At 42.9% G+C, this 17,206-nt stretch overlaps 1 protein-coding gene across 8 annotated transcripts in view; it reads right to left on the reverse strand.

Moving 5' to 3' along the window:
• Nucleotides 1-17,206, reverse strand: part of nrxn3a (neurexin 3a) — a 2,269,325-nt gene that overhangs the window by 150,985 nt on the left and 2,101,134 nt on the right. For 5 of the 8 annotated variants that reach the window (XM_072273232.1, XM_072273229.1, XM_072273225.1 and 2 more), the window contains one exon: nucleotides 13,978-13,981. The exons of the other annotated variants lie outside the window; for them this stretch is intronic. In XM_072273232.1, the coding sequence (XP_072129333.1) occupies nucleotides 13,978-13,981 (4 nt within the window). The remainder of the gene's footprint in view (nucleotides 1-13,977; nucleotides 13,982-17,206) is intronic. 8 annotated transcript variants of the gene reach the window in all.

Consider the following 17,206-nt stretch of genomic DNA (forward strand, 5'->3'; position numbering starts at 1 on the left):
GCCTGTAAGCAGTTTACACGTTCTCCCTATGAGCGTATCGGTCTCCTCCGGGAGCTCTGGTTTCCTCCCACATTCCAAAGAGTCAGTGAGCTGTGGGCATGCTATGTCGGCGTGGCAAGCATTGTGACTCTTGCACATTCCCAGACTGTGTTGGTTGTTGATGCAAATGACGCATTTCATTGTTTGCTTTGATGTTTCAATGTACAGCACAGATGACAATCAGAGTTGACCTCTGATCTTTGACTTTGTACCACATTAATTTAGAAACTTGTGGAATTTAATGTAAAACAGTATTCTTAGTACTGTGGATTCTGGTTAATTGAGACATATTGGGACCTGTACGTCTTGGCCCAATTAAGCAGCTGCCCTAATTAGCCGCAGTTTCATGTAAATTGTAAAAAGGTATAAAAGAACCCAAACCTAATATTTAGTTGAGTTACAAATTATGCATTTGAATGAAATACGAAACAACTTAGAAATCTACCAATACTGCTACAGTACTATAAAACTGTGAGCAACACAATACAAGATGCTGGAGAAACTCAGCAAGTCAGGCAGCATCCATAGAAATGAACAAGCAGTTGCTGTTTTGGGATGAGACCCCTTTTCAGTACATGTTGGCCCAAGATGTTGACTGTTCATTTCCATCAATACTGCCTGACCTGCTGAGTTCCTCCAGCATTTTATGTGTGTTGCTCTGGATTTCCAGTATTTGCAGAATTTCTTGCATTTCTAAAACTGTGTATTGGCTCCTAATAGACATCAAAAGTTTAAAGTTCAAAGTAAATTTATTAGCAAAGTACGTATTGTCAACATATACAACTCTGAGATTGATCTTCTTGCTGACATACTCAATAAATCCAATAACCATAATAGAATCAATGAAAGTCTGTACCAACTGGGAGTACAATCAGTATGCAAAAGATAAAAAACTATGCAAGTACAAAAAGAAAGAAATAATAATAATAATAATAATAAAATAAGTAAGCAGTAAGCATCAAGAACATGAGATGAAGAGTCTTTGAAAGTGAATCCATAGGCTGTGGAAACAGTTCAGTGATGGGGCAAGTAAAATTTAGTGAAGTTATCCCCTTTGGTTTAAGAACCTGATGGTTAAAGTGTAAGAATTGTTTCTGAACCTGGTGGTGTGAATTCTAAAGTTCCTGTACCTTCTTTCTGATGGCAGCAGCGAGAAGAGAGCATAGCCTCGCTGGTAGGGCTCCCGGAAGGTGGATGGGGCTTTCCTGTGATAATACTGATGTGCTCATTGTAAGGAGGGCTTTACCCACACTGCGCTATGTCCACGACTTATTGTTGGATTTTCCATTCAAGGGCATTGGTGTTTCCATACCAGGCTGTGATGCAGCCAGTCAATATACTCTCAATCACACATCGAAAGAAGTTTATCAAAGTTTTAGATGGCATGCTGAATCTTTGCCAACTCCAAAGGAAGTAGAGGCACTGCCGAGCTTTCTCTGTAATTGGACTTGCGTACTGAGCCCAAGGCAGGTCCTCTGAAATGTCAACACTGAGGAATTTAAAGTTGCTGACATTCTCCAGCTCCACAGAGGAATTCATCCAGTGGCCACTGCCATGTCTTTTGATTGACTGCAAATGAACAAAATCAGTGCAGACACCTAGTGTAGATAATGACTGCCTTCACACAATGCTTTCGATTATCGCATCCTCCAAATTTCATTTTCAATGTAACATTCAAGATGATTGTCGATACCTTCAAATTCTCCGGAGTTTCAAACTTGTTGAGGTATGCAAATCATTTCATTTTCCCTCGCGGGCCATTTCCGGCATCTGGAAACCTGAATGCTTGAACCCCTGAGCAAAACGTTTTGGAATTGTCTTTCACTGCTATTTTCACCAAATATCAGTGACAGCTTTTTGAACACAAACACATGCAACCAATGCTATTTAAAAACTGTTCACTCTAAGCACAGTGTAGTGTCCAACGGCCAAACAAGTACATGTGACTGACATGAGTTAGAAACTGGTTGGCAACACTCTCCTGTCCCAGTTAAGCGGTATAGTGTCCCAAATAAACAAAATGAAGAGTATCTTGGCTGTTTTCACGATTGGTTTTTTTAGTTTTTGTTCTCTAAAAGATATCCCAATTAAGTGGCTGCCCCAATTAACAGATGTCCCGCTTGGTGACGCAATAATATCAGCGCCGGACACCAGAGCGAAGGTTAACAAGTTCAAATCCAAGTCGGGTTGAGCGTCGAGCTAGCAACTCGGCCTTGTAAAAACAAGAATAGCTTGCTACGGAAACACTGTCATGATGGTTCCCCGATAACTCCACTGCCAAGTTAAGGGTTATTCTTCTCCTTCCAATTAACCGATGGCCCAATCAACCGGAATCCGCTGTGTTAATGTTGTAACTACAGTACATCATCTGCTTTTTTGTTAAACTTAGCTGGCTCATTAATGTTCATCAAGAAGAGAAATCTTCAACTAACTGCTTATAATTTTAATTGTTTGTCCCACTGCCACTCTGACCTTTAACAATGGAATAGTAACTAAAGGGCCTGTGGACAGGTACATGAATAGGAAGTGTTTAAAGATCTGTGGACCAAATGCAGGCAAATGGAACTAGCCTACATGGGATTCTTTGTTGGTATGAACCAGCTAGGCCATGAAACCTGTTTCCCAGTTTTACGACCTATGGTGTTACTCCCTTTAGCCTTTGCAATGAATCTCAATGTGACCTTGCGGAACAGCACATTATCTCCTGACCTAGAACAGTACTGTCTTCCACACTCAATATGGGATCCGAATTTTTCAGATAACTATTTTATACTGAGAGCTGGGGGATTGTGGTGTGCTATGTCTCGCTGAAACATAGCTTATGTGTACTTCACCTGTCTGTGTTGTATGACTTGAGGGCTTCTCAATTCACTAGATAGACCACAGTCTGTCCTTGGGCAAAGTTGGAGGAGCAGGGGGCTGCTTCCTAATCAACACCTTGTGGTGCTCAGACATGGTGGTCCTGGTGAGTACCTGTGCACCCAAGCCTGGAATATCTAACAGTGAAATATCACCTGTACTACCTTCCTTAGGAATTCACTTCAGCTATCCTGATGACTGTCTGCATCACCACCCCACCCCCAGGGCAGGCATGAAGCTTGCCCTCAATGAATGATACTCCAAGGCCTTGACATGTGAGACTCTGGAGGCCTTCTTTGGCATTACTAGTGACCTCAACCAGGCCAGCTACCAAAATGCTACCAGCATGTCTCCTGTTCCACCAGGGGTCTAACCCCCCTTGACATTGCTATACAATCATCAAAGATGCTTAGAGAGCTACACCCCTCCCCAACAATTTGGTAAATCAGACCACCAGCCTGTATTCAAATCGAAGCAGAAATGTGTGGACTCAGTACAGAAGGTTGTACCGTGCTGCTCTGAGGAAACAGATGAGCTTCTACACATCTGCTTTGAATCAGCAGTCATCTTCAATGGGATCCTATCACTAAGCACATTTTCCCTTCTTCCCCTACTCTTCTTTCTGTAGGAATCACTCTCTCCAAGACTCCTATTGCCACTCGTTCCTTCCCACTGATCTCCCTCCTGGCTCTTATCCCTGCGTGACAAGGGCTACACCTGCCCCTACACTCCTTGCTCACCACCATTCAGGGCTCCAAACAGTCTTTCCAGGTGAGGCGACACTTCACCTGTAAATCTATAGGTGTCGTCTATTGTATTCGGTGCTCCAGGCGTGGCCTCCTCTACATTGATGAGACGTGATGTAGATTGGGGGACCAGTTCGTCGAGCACCTGACAAAAGGCGGGCTCTCACAGTGGCCACCCAACTCTATTAGAGTTCCCATTCCCGTTCTGACATGTCTGAGCATGGCCTCCACTCAGGCTGGAGGAGCAACACTTCTATTCTGCCCGGGTAGCCCCCAACCTGATGCTATCAACATTTATTTTTCCAACTTCTGGCAATTTCTCCCTTCTCTCTTTTTCTATTCCCCATTCTGGCCCCCACCTTCTCTTCTACTCGCCTACCCATCACCTCCCTCTGATGCCCCTCCTCTCTCCCTTTCTTCTATGGTCCAGAGACATCTCCTATCAGACCCCTTCTTCTTCAGTCCTTTATCTCTTCTACCAATCCACTCCCAGCTCCTTAATTCATCCCAACTTCCCACTCACCTATGACCAACAAGATTGTACTCTTTCCTCTCCTGCTTACCTACATATTCTGGGCTTCCTCCCTTTCCTTTCCAGTCCTGGTGAAGGTTCTCAGCCTGAAACGTCGACTGTTTATTCTCCTCCACAGATGCTGCCTGACCTGCTGAGTTCCTCCAGCATTTTCTGTGTTGCTCAAGATTTCCAGCATCTGTAGAATCTCTTGTGTTTAAGACCATGACAAGAGGAAATGGACAGGGACGGGTGGGAGGGGAGGATACCTGAAGCTAGAGAATTTAATGTTCATGTCATTGGGTTGTTGACTGCCCGGGTTGAGCTGTTGTTCTTCTAGTTTGAGGGCCTCTCATTGCTTATAGGCAGCCTGTCTCTGTGCTGTATGACTCTACAATGCTATAGAACATCCCGTTAGGCTGTGATTCTGATTTTGGCAGTATGAAGCATCCCATTAGTCTTCCAGGTGCTGCTTGTAACTTCCTATTGTGCAGACATGAATCTTCCCTTCTTCTTAAGCAAGCTTGGCTTCATGACTGCAAACACACCAACAGGTCCTGTGAAATCGTCTGTGCAGAATGTGAAAGTAGCCCTGAGGAGACACAGCTCCTTCCCGAGGTCTGTCGTGCAACATCTGAGCTGGGAGTAATTTCCCTGGCATTTGGCCACTTTATCTCCCTCCGCACTTTCCATTAACTCACAGACACCTCTACTGTCAATGACTACATTTCACCTTGATGAGCACGCTTGGACAGGGCAATATTCGTTATTAGTATAAACTGAGATAAACGCAATCAACAAGCTGCCAAAGCCACTCCATTCCAACACATTTATGTCTGAAATGCACCAGACAAATTTTCTCACACGCATTTCTCTTATCAAGATTCAATTTACATCTAAAACTTTTTGCTTGTAAATTCAAAACATCCAGATTTACAGACAACTTAGATAAAGACCCATTGCCCTGCTGGGCTGCAACCTCCCTTAGTCCACCCCATTCAGGACATGGAGGTTAACCCTTGCATTGACTGCATTGGACTTATTGTCAAGGTGCGTAATAGTCTTACCATGAAGTGGAGGAATGGGGAGAGATTGGGAGAGGGGAGGCTCATGTGGAGCATTAATAGGTTTCTATACTCAATGGAATGAATGGATTCTTCCTTTGGGGTAAATAACATGGATGAAACTCATCTTTCCTGATGGTTAAAATTCCAAGAATTTCGAGAATATTTCAACAGTGAGGTAAAGAAGAGCCAAAAAACTTGCAAACATAAAGGAACTTCCACATATTCAGACACACACACACACACACACACACACACGCACACAATTAGGAGCAGAGGAAAGCCATCAGGCCCCTTTAAGCTTGTCCCATCATTTAATATAATCCTGGCTCATCTATCCTGGCTTCAACTCCTCTTCTAGGTCATTTCTCCGTAACCTGTGTGTAAGATTCCAGGTGTTGCTTCAACAACACCCTGTAACAATGCAACAAAACCTCTATTTTTAAACCCCGACCCCTTTGTAATGCAGGTCAAAATTGCCAATCGCCTTCTTAACTACCTGCTGGACTTGCCTGCCAGCTGTAGGCAATTTATTCCCCAGAACATTTGGGTCCCTCTGTACCTGTCTAACAGTCCCTGTCCATTTAGATGGTAACCTGCTTTTGGATTTCTCTTACAGAAATGCAGGATCTAGATAAGATTAGCTTTATTTGTCACATGCACATAACAAAATTGAAACATACAAGGAAATGTGTCATTTATATCAATGACCAACACAGTCCGAGGATGTGCTGGGGCAGCCTGCGAGCGTTGGCATGCTTTCGGCGCCAACATAGCATGGCATACTAACCCATATGTCTTTGGAATGTGTGAGGAAAGTGAAGCACCTGGAGGAAACCCGCATCGCTATGGGGAGAGCGTAGAACCTGCTTTCAGATGGTTGAGGGAATTGAACCCAGGTTGTTAGTGCTGTCAAACATTGTGCTAACCATTACACTACCGTACTGTACAGGCTTGCCCCACATTAAACTTCGTCTGCCAGAATTTTACCCAATCATTCAGTTTATCTACAGTATATCTTTTTACAGAGTCACATTATCTTTATCACAACATGCCCTTCCACCTGCTTTCATATCATCTGCAGGTTTAGAGTGCTTCCATAATGTATCTTGCATTTAACTGTTTACCTGCTCTCCACTGTGAACCAGTGGAATAATGTCACTCAACTTCACTTGCCCCATCATGAGCTGCTCCCACAGCCTCTGGACTCACTTTTACGAACTCTTCCTGTCATGTTCTTGATATTTATTTATTATTTATTTTTCTTTCTTTTGTATTTGCAGTTTATTGTCATTTGCACACTAGAAAGGGAGAATAAAACTACAACTGTTTGTTGACTACAGCTCAGCTTTTAACACAGTTTTGAGCAAAAAAGGTCCTGAAGCTGGGTTTCTGAACGTCCCTCTGCAACTGGACCCTCGCCTTCCTAACTGGAAGACCACAATCTATGCAGACTGGAAGTAACATCTCCACCTCGCTAACGTTCACCACTGCTGCACCTCAGGGATGTGTGCTGAGCAAACTGCTCTATTCTTTCTGCACCCATGACTGTGTGGCTAGGCACAGCTCAAATGCCATCTATAAATTTGCTGATGTTACAACCATTGTAGGCAGAATTTCAGATGGTGATGAGAGGGCGTACAGGAGCGAGATATATCGACTAGTTTGATGACGGTGTAGCAACAACCTTTCACTCAACATCAGTCAGACCAAAGAACTGGTTGTGAGCTTCAGAAAAGGTAAGACGAGGCAGTCCTCATAGAGGGATCAGAAGTGGAGAGAGTGAGTAATTTCAAATTCCTAGGTGTTAATATCTCTGAGGACGTAACCTGGACCCAATATATCAATGCAGTTATAAAGAAGGCAAGACAGCGACTATACTTCATGAGGAGTTTGAGGAGATTTGGTATGTCACCAAAAACACTTGAAATTTTCTACAGATGTACCATGGAGAGCATTCTAACTGGTTGCATCACCGTCTGGTATGAGGGGTGGGGGGCTGTTACTGCACAGGATCGAAGTAAACTGCAGAGAGTTGTAAGCTTAGTCAGCTCCATCATGGGCAATAAGATCTATAGGATCCAGGACACCTTCAAGCAGCGATGCCTCATGAAAGTGGCATCTATCATTAAGAACCCCCATCACCCAAGTTATGCTTTGTGCTCACTACTACCATCAGGAAGGAGGTACAGAAGCATAAAGGCAAACACCCTCAACAGTTTCTTCCCCTCTGCCATCTGATTTCTGAATGGACATTGAACCCATGAACACTACCTCACTCCTTTTTACTTCTATGTTGCACTACTTATTTATCTATTTAACAATTTTGCTGTAAAGTCAATAAGTTTCGTGACATACACCAGTGATATTAAACATGATTCTAATTCTGATTCTGGTCGCTTGTCCATCCTGTTGGGTGCAGTCTTTCACTGATTCTATTATGGTTCTTGGATTTACTGAGCATGCCCGCAAGAAAGCAAATCTCAGGGCTGTATATGGTGACATATATGTACCTTAATAATAAATTTACTTCGTAGTTTATCTTATTCTAGCCCAGACTACCGTGTAATGATCTGATCTGTATGAACAGTACGCAAGGTAACCTTTTCTCTGTAGCTTGGTATATGTGAAGATAATAAACAAATACCAATGCTAATTGTGGGCCAAGAACTTAGCCCTGTAGTACACAACTAGCTAACGTCTTTCAGTCTGAAAAGGACCCATTTATACCATCTCTCTCTTTTCTATGAGACAGCCAGTTTTCAGTCTATTCTAACACGCTTCTTTCAATAGACTTTTAATTTATGAACCACTCATATGTGGCATGTTGTCAAATGACTTTTACAGGAACTCCTCATAGAATCTGAATAAATCTACCTTTCATAAAACCACTTTGAGCCCTCCCCACCACTGGGCACATTTACAAGGAGCGCTGCCACAAGAAAGCGGCTTCCATCATCAAGGACCCCTACAATCCAGGCCAGCCACTGTTCTCGCTGCTATCACTGGGCAATTACCCTAAAACCATAAGGCTCCTGAACCAGTGTGGATAACTTCCCTCACCTCAGCTCTGAATGGATTCTTTCAAGGACTCTACTACTCATGTTCTCAGTATTATTTATTTATTTTTAAATTTTACAAGCTGTCTCCTTTTGCTCATTGGTTATTTGTCAGTCTTTGTTTATGTATATTTTTTCATACATTCTATTGTATTTCTCATTTTCCTGTAAATGCCTGCAAGAAAATGAATCTCAGGGTAGTAAATGATGGCATATATGTATGTCAGTAATGACTTTATTTTGACCTTGATGATGACTAGGTTTAATTATATTCATGAATAGCTATTTCCTCTTTACATATTGATGTTTGTATCTTGCCAATAACAGCAATTAAACTGAATGTACTAACTGCACTTTGAAAGTAATGAAGTATTTGTGAGAGCCAACAGAATTGTTTATTGTTAGGGGATTGTCCCATAACAACTTTGTTCCAACTTCTCTCTTTTGCCATTCCCCATTCTGGCCTCCCTCTTACCACTTTCATTCTCACCTGCCTATCACCTCCCTCTGGTTCCCCTCTACCTTCTCTTTCTCCCATGGTCCACTCTCCTTTCCTATCCGATTCCTTCTTCTTCAGCCATTTATCCTTTCCTTGACCTATTACTTCCCAGCTTCTTACTTCATCCCCATGCTCTTATTCTGTATTGTAGCCCCCTGCTTTCCAGTCCTGATGAAGGGTCTTGGCCCAAAATGTCAATTATTTATTCCTCTCCATAGATGCTGCCTGAGCTACTGTGTTCCTCCAGCATTTTGGGTGTGTTGCTCTGGATTTCTATCATCTGTAGAATCTAGCATTTATGTACTGCACTGGTTTCCTCATTTGATGAAAAATGCCAATATGGTGGAAGCTGTTCGCAGGAAGTTTACCAAACTGCTTTCTGGTACGGGCATGTAGTCTTATGAGGAAAGGATGGGCAGATTAGACTTGTACCCATGCTGTTTCAAAGAATGACAGAGAATGATAGAGAGCACGAGTGTCAAAGTAACACAGTGGTTAGAGTAATACAGTGATTTCCAATCTGGGGTCCACGGACCCATCGGTTAACAAGACCATAAGACCATAAATTACAGGAGCAGAATTAGGCCATTTGGCCCATCAAGTCTGTTCCACCATTTCATCATGGCTGATCCATTTCCCTCTCAGTCCTGATCTTTTGCCTTCATGCCCTGATTAATCAAAAACCTATCAACCTCTGCCTTAAATATACCCAATGACTTGGCTTCCACGGTCTCCTGTGGCAATAAATTCCACAGACTCACCACTAATGGTAGGGCTCCATGGCGTAAAAAGGTTGGGAAGCCCTGGTGTGAGGCATGACAGCACCTGCAGCCTGGGTTCATTTCCTGCTGCTGTCTGTAAGGAGTATGTACATCCTCCAGGTGATCCAGTTTCCTCCAACTTTCCAAAGTTGTACGTGTTAGTTGTTTAATTGGTCACATGGGCGCAATGGGTGCGGCGGGTTCATTGGGCCGGAAGGGCCTATCACTTGCTGTACCTCTAAATAAAATAAAAATAAAATTCGATTGAAGCATGAGGAGTTTTGACAAGGTGGACTTAGAGCGAATGTTCACTCTTACAGAAGAATCTAAAACCAAGTAAAAGGAATCGCATTTAGAGCACAGAAGGGGTGATTTTTCTTTTCTCGTCTCAGAGGTCCATCAGTCTTTGTAACTCTTTTGTTTGAAACTCTGAGGGAGCAGAGTGGAGGATATTTTTATGTTGGAAGTAGATCCTTGAGAAGCAAGGGGTGAAAGATTACTGTGGATAGACAGGAGTGTGGAGTTGAAATTACAATCAGGCCAACCAAGATCTTCATAAGAATGGAGCAGCTTTGAGTTATTGAATGGCATCCTGTCCTTAATGCATATGTTGGTGTGTACATTGGTATGTTCAAGCATGTGCACAGACAGACATAAATCCCAACACAAAATACGTGCACACATAAACACAAGAGATTCTGTAGATGCTGAAAATCCAGAGTAATGCACACTAAATGCAGGGGAAACTCAGCAGGTCAGGCAGCATCTGGGGAGAGGAATAAAGACATTTCAGGCTGAGACCCTTCATCGGGACACATAATGTATGTAGAAAATGCTGACATCTAGAGACACACGAAAATGGCTGCAGATATACAAATCCAGAGATACACACAGATACAGAGACACCTACAAACATGCAAACCCACGCTCGGCTCAACCCACATACAGACACTTTCACATGTACACAGACACACACACACACACACACACACACACACACACACACACACACATGCAGACACAGACAAACACACGGACATAAACATACGCACACACAGACACAATGAAATAAACACACACACAGATATAGAGAGACACATGCGTGAATGCACACATTTGAAAAGAATGAGAGTACTTAACATTAGCCAGAGCATAAGGTGAATTCAAGACTTGCTTCTATTTCTGTTGAGAGTGTCTGTTTCTATTATTCTGCATGAGGGTTGCTGAACGATAATGCTTCAGGAGGCTGTAATGTATTTGTGCATTGTAGATTGCTTATGTGCACTGAGTTTACAGAAGATAAGATGAAAATCAGGTTCATCTTATTGCCAATTTAATGGATAAAGCTGAATCTGATGCTCTTGTTGCTGTTGAAATGAAGTGAAGTGAAGAGAAGCCTGTCTTATACAATACTCCAAATGCATTGAAGAAGGGTTGAAGAGACGGAACAACACACATAAAATGTTCAGCAAGTCAGGCAGCAGCTATGGAGCGGAAGAAAGAGTTAATGTTCTGGGCTGTCATCCTTCATCAGCAGAATCATTTGTGTTTATGACGAAGAGACTGCTCTGAACCTTTGTTCTACGCAAGGAGCAACAAGGTTGGTGCACGCGTATGCATGTGTCCCACATGTTAATGTATGTGTGCGTGTGTGTTTATGTCTGTTTCTGAGTGTGTAAATATATGTGTGTATCACCTATACATGTATCTGTCTGAGTCTCTGTGTATGCGTCTCTATGTCTGTATGTGGGACTGTGGAATATTTTCAGTTTTGATTGCCTTTTCATTATAGGAAGAGCATAGAGACTTCAGAGAGTGTCAGAGAGTGTGTAGAGGAGATTTACCAGGATGCTGCCTGGACTGGAGAGCATGTCTTATGATAATAGGTTGATTGAGTTAGGGCTTTTCTCTTTGGAGCGAAGGAGGATAAGAGCTGACTTGATAGAGGTGTACAAGATGAGGAGATGCATAGAGCAAGTAGACAGGCATGGATGGAAATACATGAGGGTATAATTTTAAGGTATTAAGCAGAAAGTATAGGGGAGATGTCAGAGGTAAGCTTCTTTACATAAAGAGTGGTGAGTGTGTGGAAACACCTTCGCAGGGTTGCTGGTAGAGGCAGATACAGGGTCATTTAAGAAAAAGGCACATAGATAATCAAAAACTGGAGAGTAATGGAGGAGGGAAGGGTTAGATTGATCTTAGAGTAAGTTAAAACGTCAGCACAACATTGTGGGCCAAAGGTCCTGTGCTGTGCAGTAGTCTTCTATGTTCTAAGGTTGTGTGTGTGTGTGTGTGTGTGTGTGTGTGTGTGTGTGTGAGAGAGAGAGCGAGAGAGAGAGAGAGAGAGAGATGAGGAGTTGTGTGAGTGTGTGTGTGTGTGTGTGTGTGTGTGTATGTGTGTGTGTGTGTGTGTGATGAGGAGTTGGTTGGTTTAAAAGCATTTAAAGGCATAGATAAAGTGGACGGAGTCTCTTCCCCAGGCCAGAAATAGCTAATACCAGGGGGCATAACCTTAAAGTGACTGGAGGAAAGTATGGGGGGGGGGCAGATGTCAGAGTTAAGTTCTTTACACAGACAGTGGTGGGTACATCCAGGTAGAGGCAGATACATCAGAGACATTTAAGAGACTCTTGGATAGGTACATGGATGAAAGAAAATTAGAAGGTTATGTGGGAGTGAACGGTAAATAGATTTTGGAGTGCGTTAAAGGATTGGTACAACTTTGTGGGCTGAATGCCTGTACTGTGTTCCGTATCCCATATTCAAAAGTATGTGGATCAGTGTGTCTGTATCTGTTTCCATTCTGTGTTCCATGTTCTAAAAGTGATAAGCAATAAAACTGCAATTCATGAACCCTGGCATGTAACACCATTCGTTCTGGGAAGACTGGCAGACACGTAACCTGAAGCGATACTTCACTCAGTGCCATTACGGCTCCATTTGGTGTTCCATCTTAGTTAGGCCCCTCACACTTTGTCAGTTAATTATAATGTTTAGGCTTTTAGGGGCCCACTGAAGCCAGAATCCCCACCATTAGACGCACTGAGTCCTTTTTTCATCTCTAACCTCCAAAAACCACAAGCTGCCTGGGAAGAGTTATTGCTTTAATATACACTGAAAAGAGCCCAGAGATACTGAATACATTTTGGGATTGGTCACAGTCATGCTGAGAATGTTTGTCAAATCCCCTGACATTTATTGTCTCTCAGTAAAAGAGTGTTTATGGCACTGTTACAATAATACAACTTCATGGCTTGGAAACCGTTCCATAGATCTCACTCACTTCCAGAACGTTAAACTGAAGAGATAGCACCCAAGCACTTTGCTCCTGAGTGAGCTGTCAGTACTCAAATCACTGGAGAAAGAGAAGAGTAAAACTGCCGATACCAGAGGACATCGTTTTAAGGTGGGCACAGGAAAGACGAGGGGAGCAGTCCGAGGTCAGCTTTTACACCAAGTTTGTCAGGCATGCTATGTAGGTACCGCAATGTGTGGTGGCACTCGTGGGCTCCAGCCACGTTGCTGATTGTTAACCCAAACGATGTATTCAAAAGTATGCTTCAATACACATGTGATAAATAAATCCGTATCTGAATCTGGTGGGTGCCTGGAATGCACTGCCAGGGGTGGTGCTAGAGGCTGATACAATAGGGACATTTTAAAAAAGATTGGCGCGTGGATGTAATTAACACGGAGGGCAGTAGGCTGAGTAGGTGGGAAGGATTAGATTGACCATGGAGTTGGTTTATATAGATCAACACAACACTGTGCACTGTTCTAGGTTCTACTTACAAGAACAAGGCTGGAAAAGTGGTTAGATTCATTGGGAAAGAATGAGCAAACCTGGGAACTGCCACAGGGGCATCTGATAGATACGTGGGTTAAAGTTGTAACCAGGTCTTGAAGGCTGAACATAGGGAAGGGGGTTGGACAACCAGGGCCTTAAGTATGAATCTTCTGCTTATCAATACAAATCTTCTGCTTATCAATACAACAAATTATTAAGCATGGTTGGGTTGTAAAACTCAGTTCCCCAGGAGCGGCTGGATAAGCTCACGAGAAAGGATAGGGCGTGAGGGGTAAGAGAATACTCTGAGTCTCAAGGGAAAAGCCCTTTGGCCCAGCTTGTTCATGCTGACCACGATGTTTATCCAGTCTAGATCCACTTGCCTACAATTGGCCCAGATCTCTCCAACTTTCTAACCATGTACCCATCTAAGTGCCCTAGGGTCACTACTCTACATAGGCAGGCCCTTTGGTCCATCTTGTCCATGCCAAACTGTTATTCTGCCTGGTCCCATTGGCCCACACATGGCCCTCTATAACGCCCATCCGTTTAGTCATCCAAACTTCTCTTAAATGTTGAAATCGAACCTGCATCTACCACTTCTTCTGGCAGCTTTTTCAGTACTTGTACCACCCCTTGAGTGAAAAACTTCCCTCTCAGGATCCCCTTAAATATGTCACCTTTCACCCTTAACCTATGACCTCTAGTTCTTGTTTCTCCCAGCCTCAGCAGAAAAAGCCTGTTTGCATTAACTGTATCTGCATCCCTCATAATTTTGCATACATCTATCAAATCTCTTCTCATTTTCTTATGCTCCAGGGGATAAAGTCTTAACCTTTTCAACCTTTCCCTATAACTCAGGTCTTCAAGTCCAAACATCCTTGCAAATTTTCTCTGTACTCTTTCAATCTTATTGGTATCCTTCATGCAGGCAGGTGACCAGAACTGCACACAATGCTCCAAATTTTGTCTCACCAGCATCTTACACAATTTTAATATAACATCTCTTTTCCTGTATTCAACATAATAATTTATGAAGGCTAATGTGACAAAAGCTTACTTTATAACCCCTAGCTACCTGTGACTCCACTTTCAAGGAATTATGAATCTTGCTTTGTTCTGCGGCACTCCTCAGTACCATACTTACATAGTGAAGTCCCACCCTCGTTTGTCCTACTAAAATGCAGCAGCTCAGACTTTCCCGCATTAAATTCCAGCTGGTCCAGAACCCAGTGCAAGCTGTAATAGCCTTCTTCACTGTCTACCACACCCCATTCTGGGTGTCATCCACAAACTTGCTGATCAAGTTTACAACATTATTTTCCAGATTACTAATATAGATATAAAAATGTTGTAGCTGTACCCACTTCTATAGCTTCCTCTGGCAGCTTGTTTTATAATCATCAATCTTTGTGTGAGGGAGTTTTCCCTCAGCTCCTTTTAACATCTTCCCCCTTTTTCCTTCAACCTCCTAAGCTTGTGATCTGGATGTTACCACATTGCCAAATAAGGGAATTTCTTGTGCAATAAACAGGTGCCAGGCTTCTCTATTTTAACAGTGACCACACATAAAAGGACATGTTATTAGAAGTTCAGTGCTTAAGAGGTGCTGAGGTTGGGAGAAGACTTAATTGTGGTGTGGGATTTCTTTCCCTCACCAATGCCCAAGAATGGAAAAGCGTACAGCCCAGTGCATCACAGGCAAAGATCTTCCCATCATTGAGCACATCTACAAGGCATACTGCCACAAGAAAGCAGCATTCATCATCAAGGATCCTCACCATCCAGGCCATGCTCTCTTCTCACTGCTACCATTGGAAGGAGGCACAAGAGCCTTAGGACACCACCAGGTTCAGGAGCAGATATTACACTTCATCCATGAAACTCCTGAGCTAGCGTGGATAACTTCACTAACCTCAACACTGAACCGATTCCACAACCTATTGACTTAGTTTCAAGGGCTCTACAACTCATGTTCTCAATGTTATTTATTTACCTAGGTTTTTTTTGTATTTGCTCAGTTTGTCTTCTTTTTGCACATTGGTTATTATTCATTCTTTGTTTTTGTGCAGTTTTGTATTGATTCCATTGTATTTCTTTGTTCTTCTCTGAATGCCTGCAGAAAAATGAATCTCAAGCTATACATACTTCAATAATAAATTTACTTTGAACTTTTTTTTACAAAGTGCATGCAGGAACTTGGCAAGATCTCTCCAACACCTCCCCAATCTCAAGATCTCTGTAACTCAGAGGGTCAAAGCAGCAGACACAAGGGAAAGTTACCACTTCCAGGTTCTCCCTCTTAACCCCTCCCATGTCTCAAACTCTACTGAGGGAAACTTATTCCTCTTCATTTATTGTTGCTGGATCTGAATCCAAATGCACCACCATTTTGTCCAGCGTGATCAAGGATGGGTATTAAACATTGGCCTGACCACTGCCCACATTCCATCACTGAATTAAAATGAATTTAAGGTCCATGTTGAACTCTACACCAAATGAAGTCAGCTGGTAAATCACAGCTAGAGGTCGTAGGTTTAAGGCAGGAGGGGAAAGATTGAATAGGAACCTACATGGCAACTTCTTCACGCAGAGGGTGGTCCATATATGGAAGAAGCTGCCCAAGGAACTGGTTGCGGCAGGTACAGTAACAACATTTAAAAGACACTTTGACAGGCATGTGGATAGGAATGGTTTAGAGCAGTGGTTCGTTCCCAAGCTGGACCACTCAGTTAATGAGAGGGTTTCATGACATAATAAGAGGTTGGGAACCCTTGGTTTAGAGGGGTATATTGGCCAAATGCAGCTAAATAGGATCAGTTTAGATGGGTACCTTGGTTGGCATGGATGAGATGGGCTGAAGGGCCTGTTTCTGTGCTGTATTATTCTGTGATGCTATGACTGATTTCACCATTCACTGTCTGCTGGTCTTTCCTCAGCCCTTTCCCCTTCAAATTCCTTTTCCTGAACTTGACTCATTACGGAATTGGACAGCGCATCCCAGATTGTGGATACTTGCTGAATTAAAAAAAAAGAAAATTCCCCTCACCTCCCTCCTACTTCTCTACCTAATTACATTAACCAGTATCCTCGTATTACTAGCTCACCAACAACTTCCTCTATCAGTGCCACTTGTAGCCTAAGACTTCAGTTAGGTCTCCCCTGAGCTTTTCCTTCTCTTGGGAGAGTAATAGTGAATTCCAGGCAGCAAAAGCAGGGTTATTAGTTTAACAACATTCAATGCTGTTGACAAGCTTTCAGTAATCCAACAGGGGTTAGAGGCTGCTCGACAATGGTTTCAAATCAGGGAAATTAGCAGTTCTCCTGAACCTAGTCTTTAGTTGGAAGCATGAAGGCAGTGCAAATTAGAACAAGAGCAAGGTTGTAAACACTAGAGATTCTGCATCGCCCTCCATTTTAATTTCATATAAGATTCTCTTAACGAAAATGAATACGATTTTTTTTCCCCACAAGAGATCCAGCAGATCCGCAACGTTTGCTTCGCGCTCCACTGCATGGAGGCTGAGGCCGTGGACTTGCTCTGGGCTTTGTGTCCGAGGACTCACTTTTGTTCTGAATGTTGCTTGTTTGGTTTTATTGTCTGCATGATTTGTTTTTTTTTCTCTCTGCATGTTAGCCTCCAGGTTGAGTCAGTGGTGAAGAAGGCAAATGCAATGTTGGCATTCATTTCTAGAGGAATAGAGTATAGGAGCAGGGATGTGATGTTGAGGCTCTATAAGGCACTGGTGAGACCTCACCTGGAGTACTGTGGGCAGTTTTGGTCTCCTTATTTAAGAAAGGATGTGCTGACGTTGGAGATGGTACAGAGGAGATTCACTAGAATGATTCCGGGAATGAGAGGGTTAACATATGAGGAA

This window comes from Mobula birostris, chromosome 1 (assembly GCF_030028105.1).
Source record: "Mobula birostris isolate sMobBir1 chromosome 1, sMobBir1.hap1, whole genome shotgun sequence".
NCBI lineage: Eukaryota > Metazoa > Chordata > Chondrichthyes > Myliobatiformes > Myliobatidae > Mobula > Mobula birostris.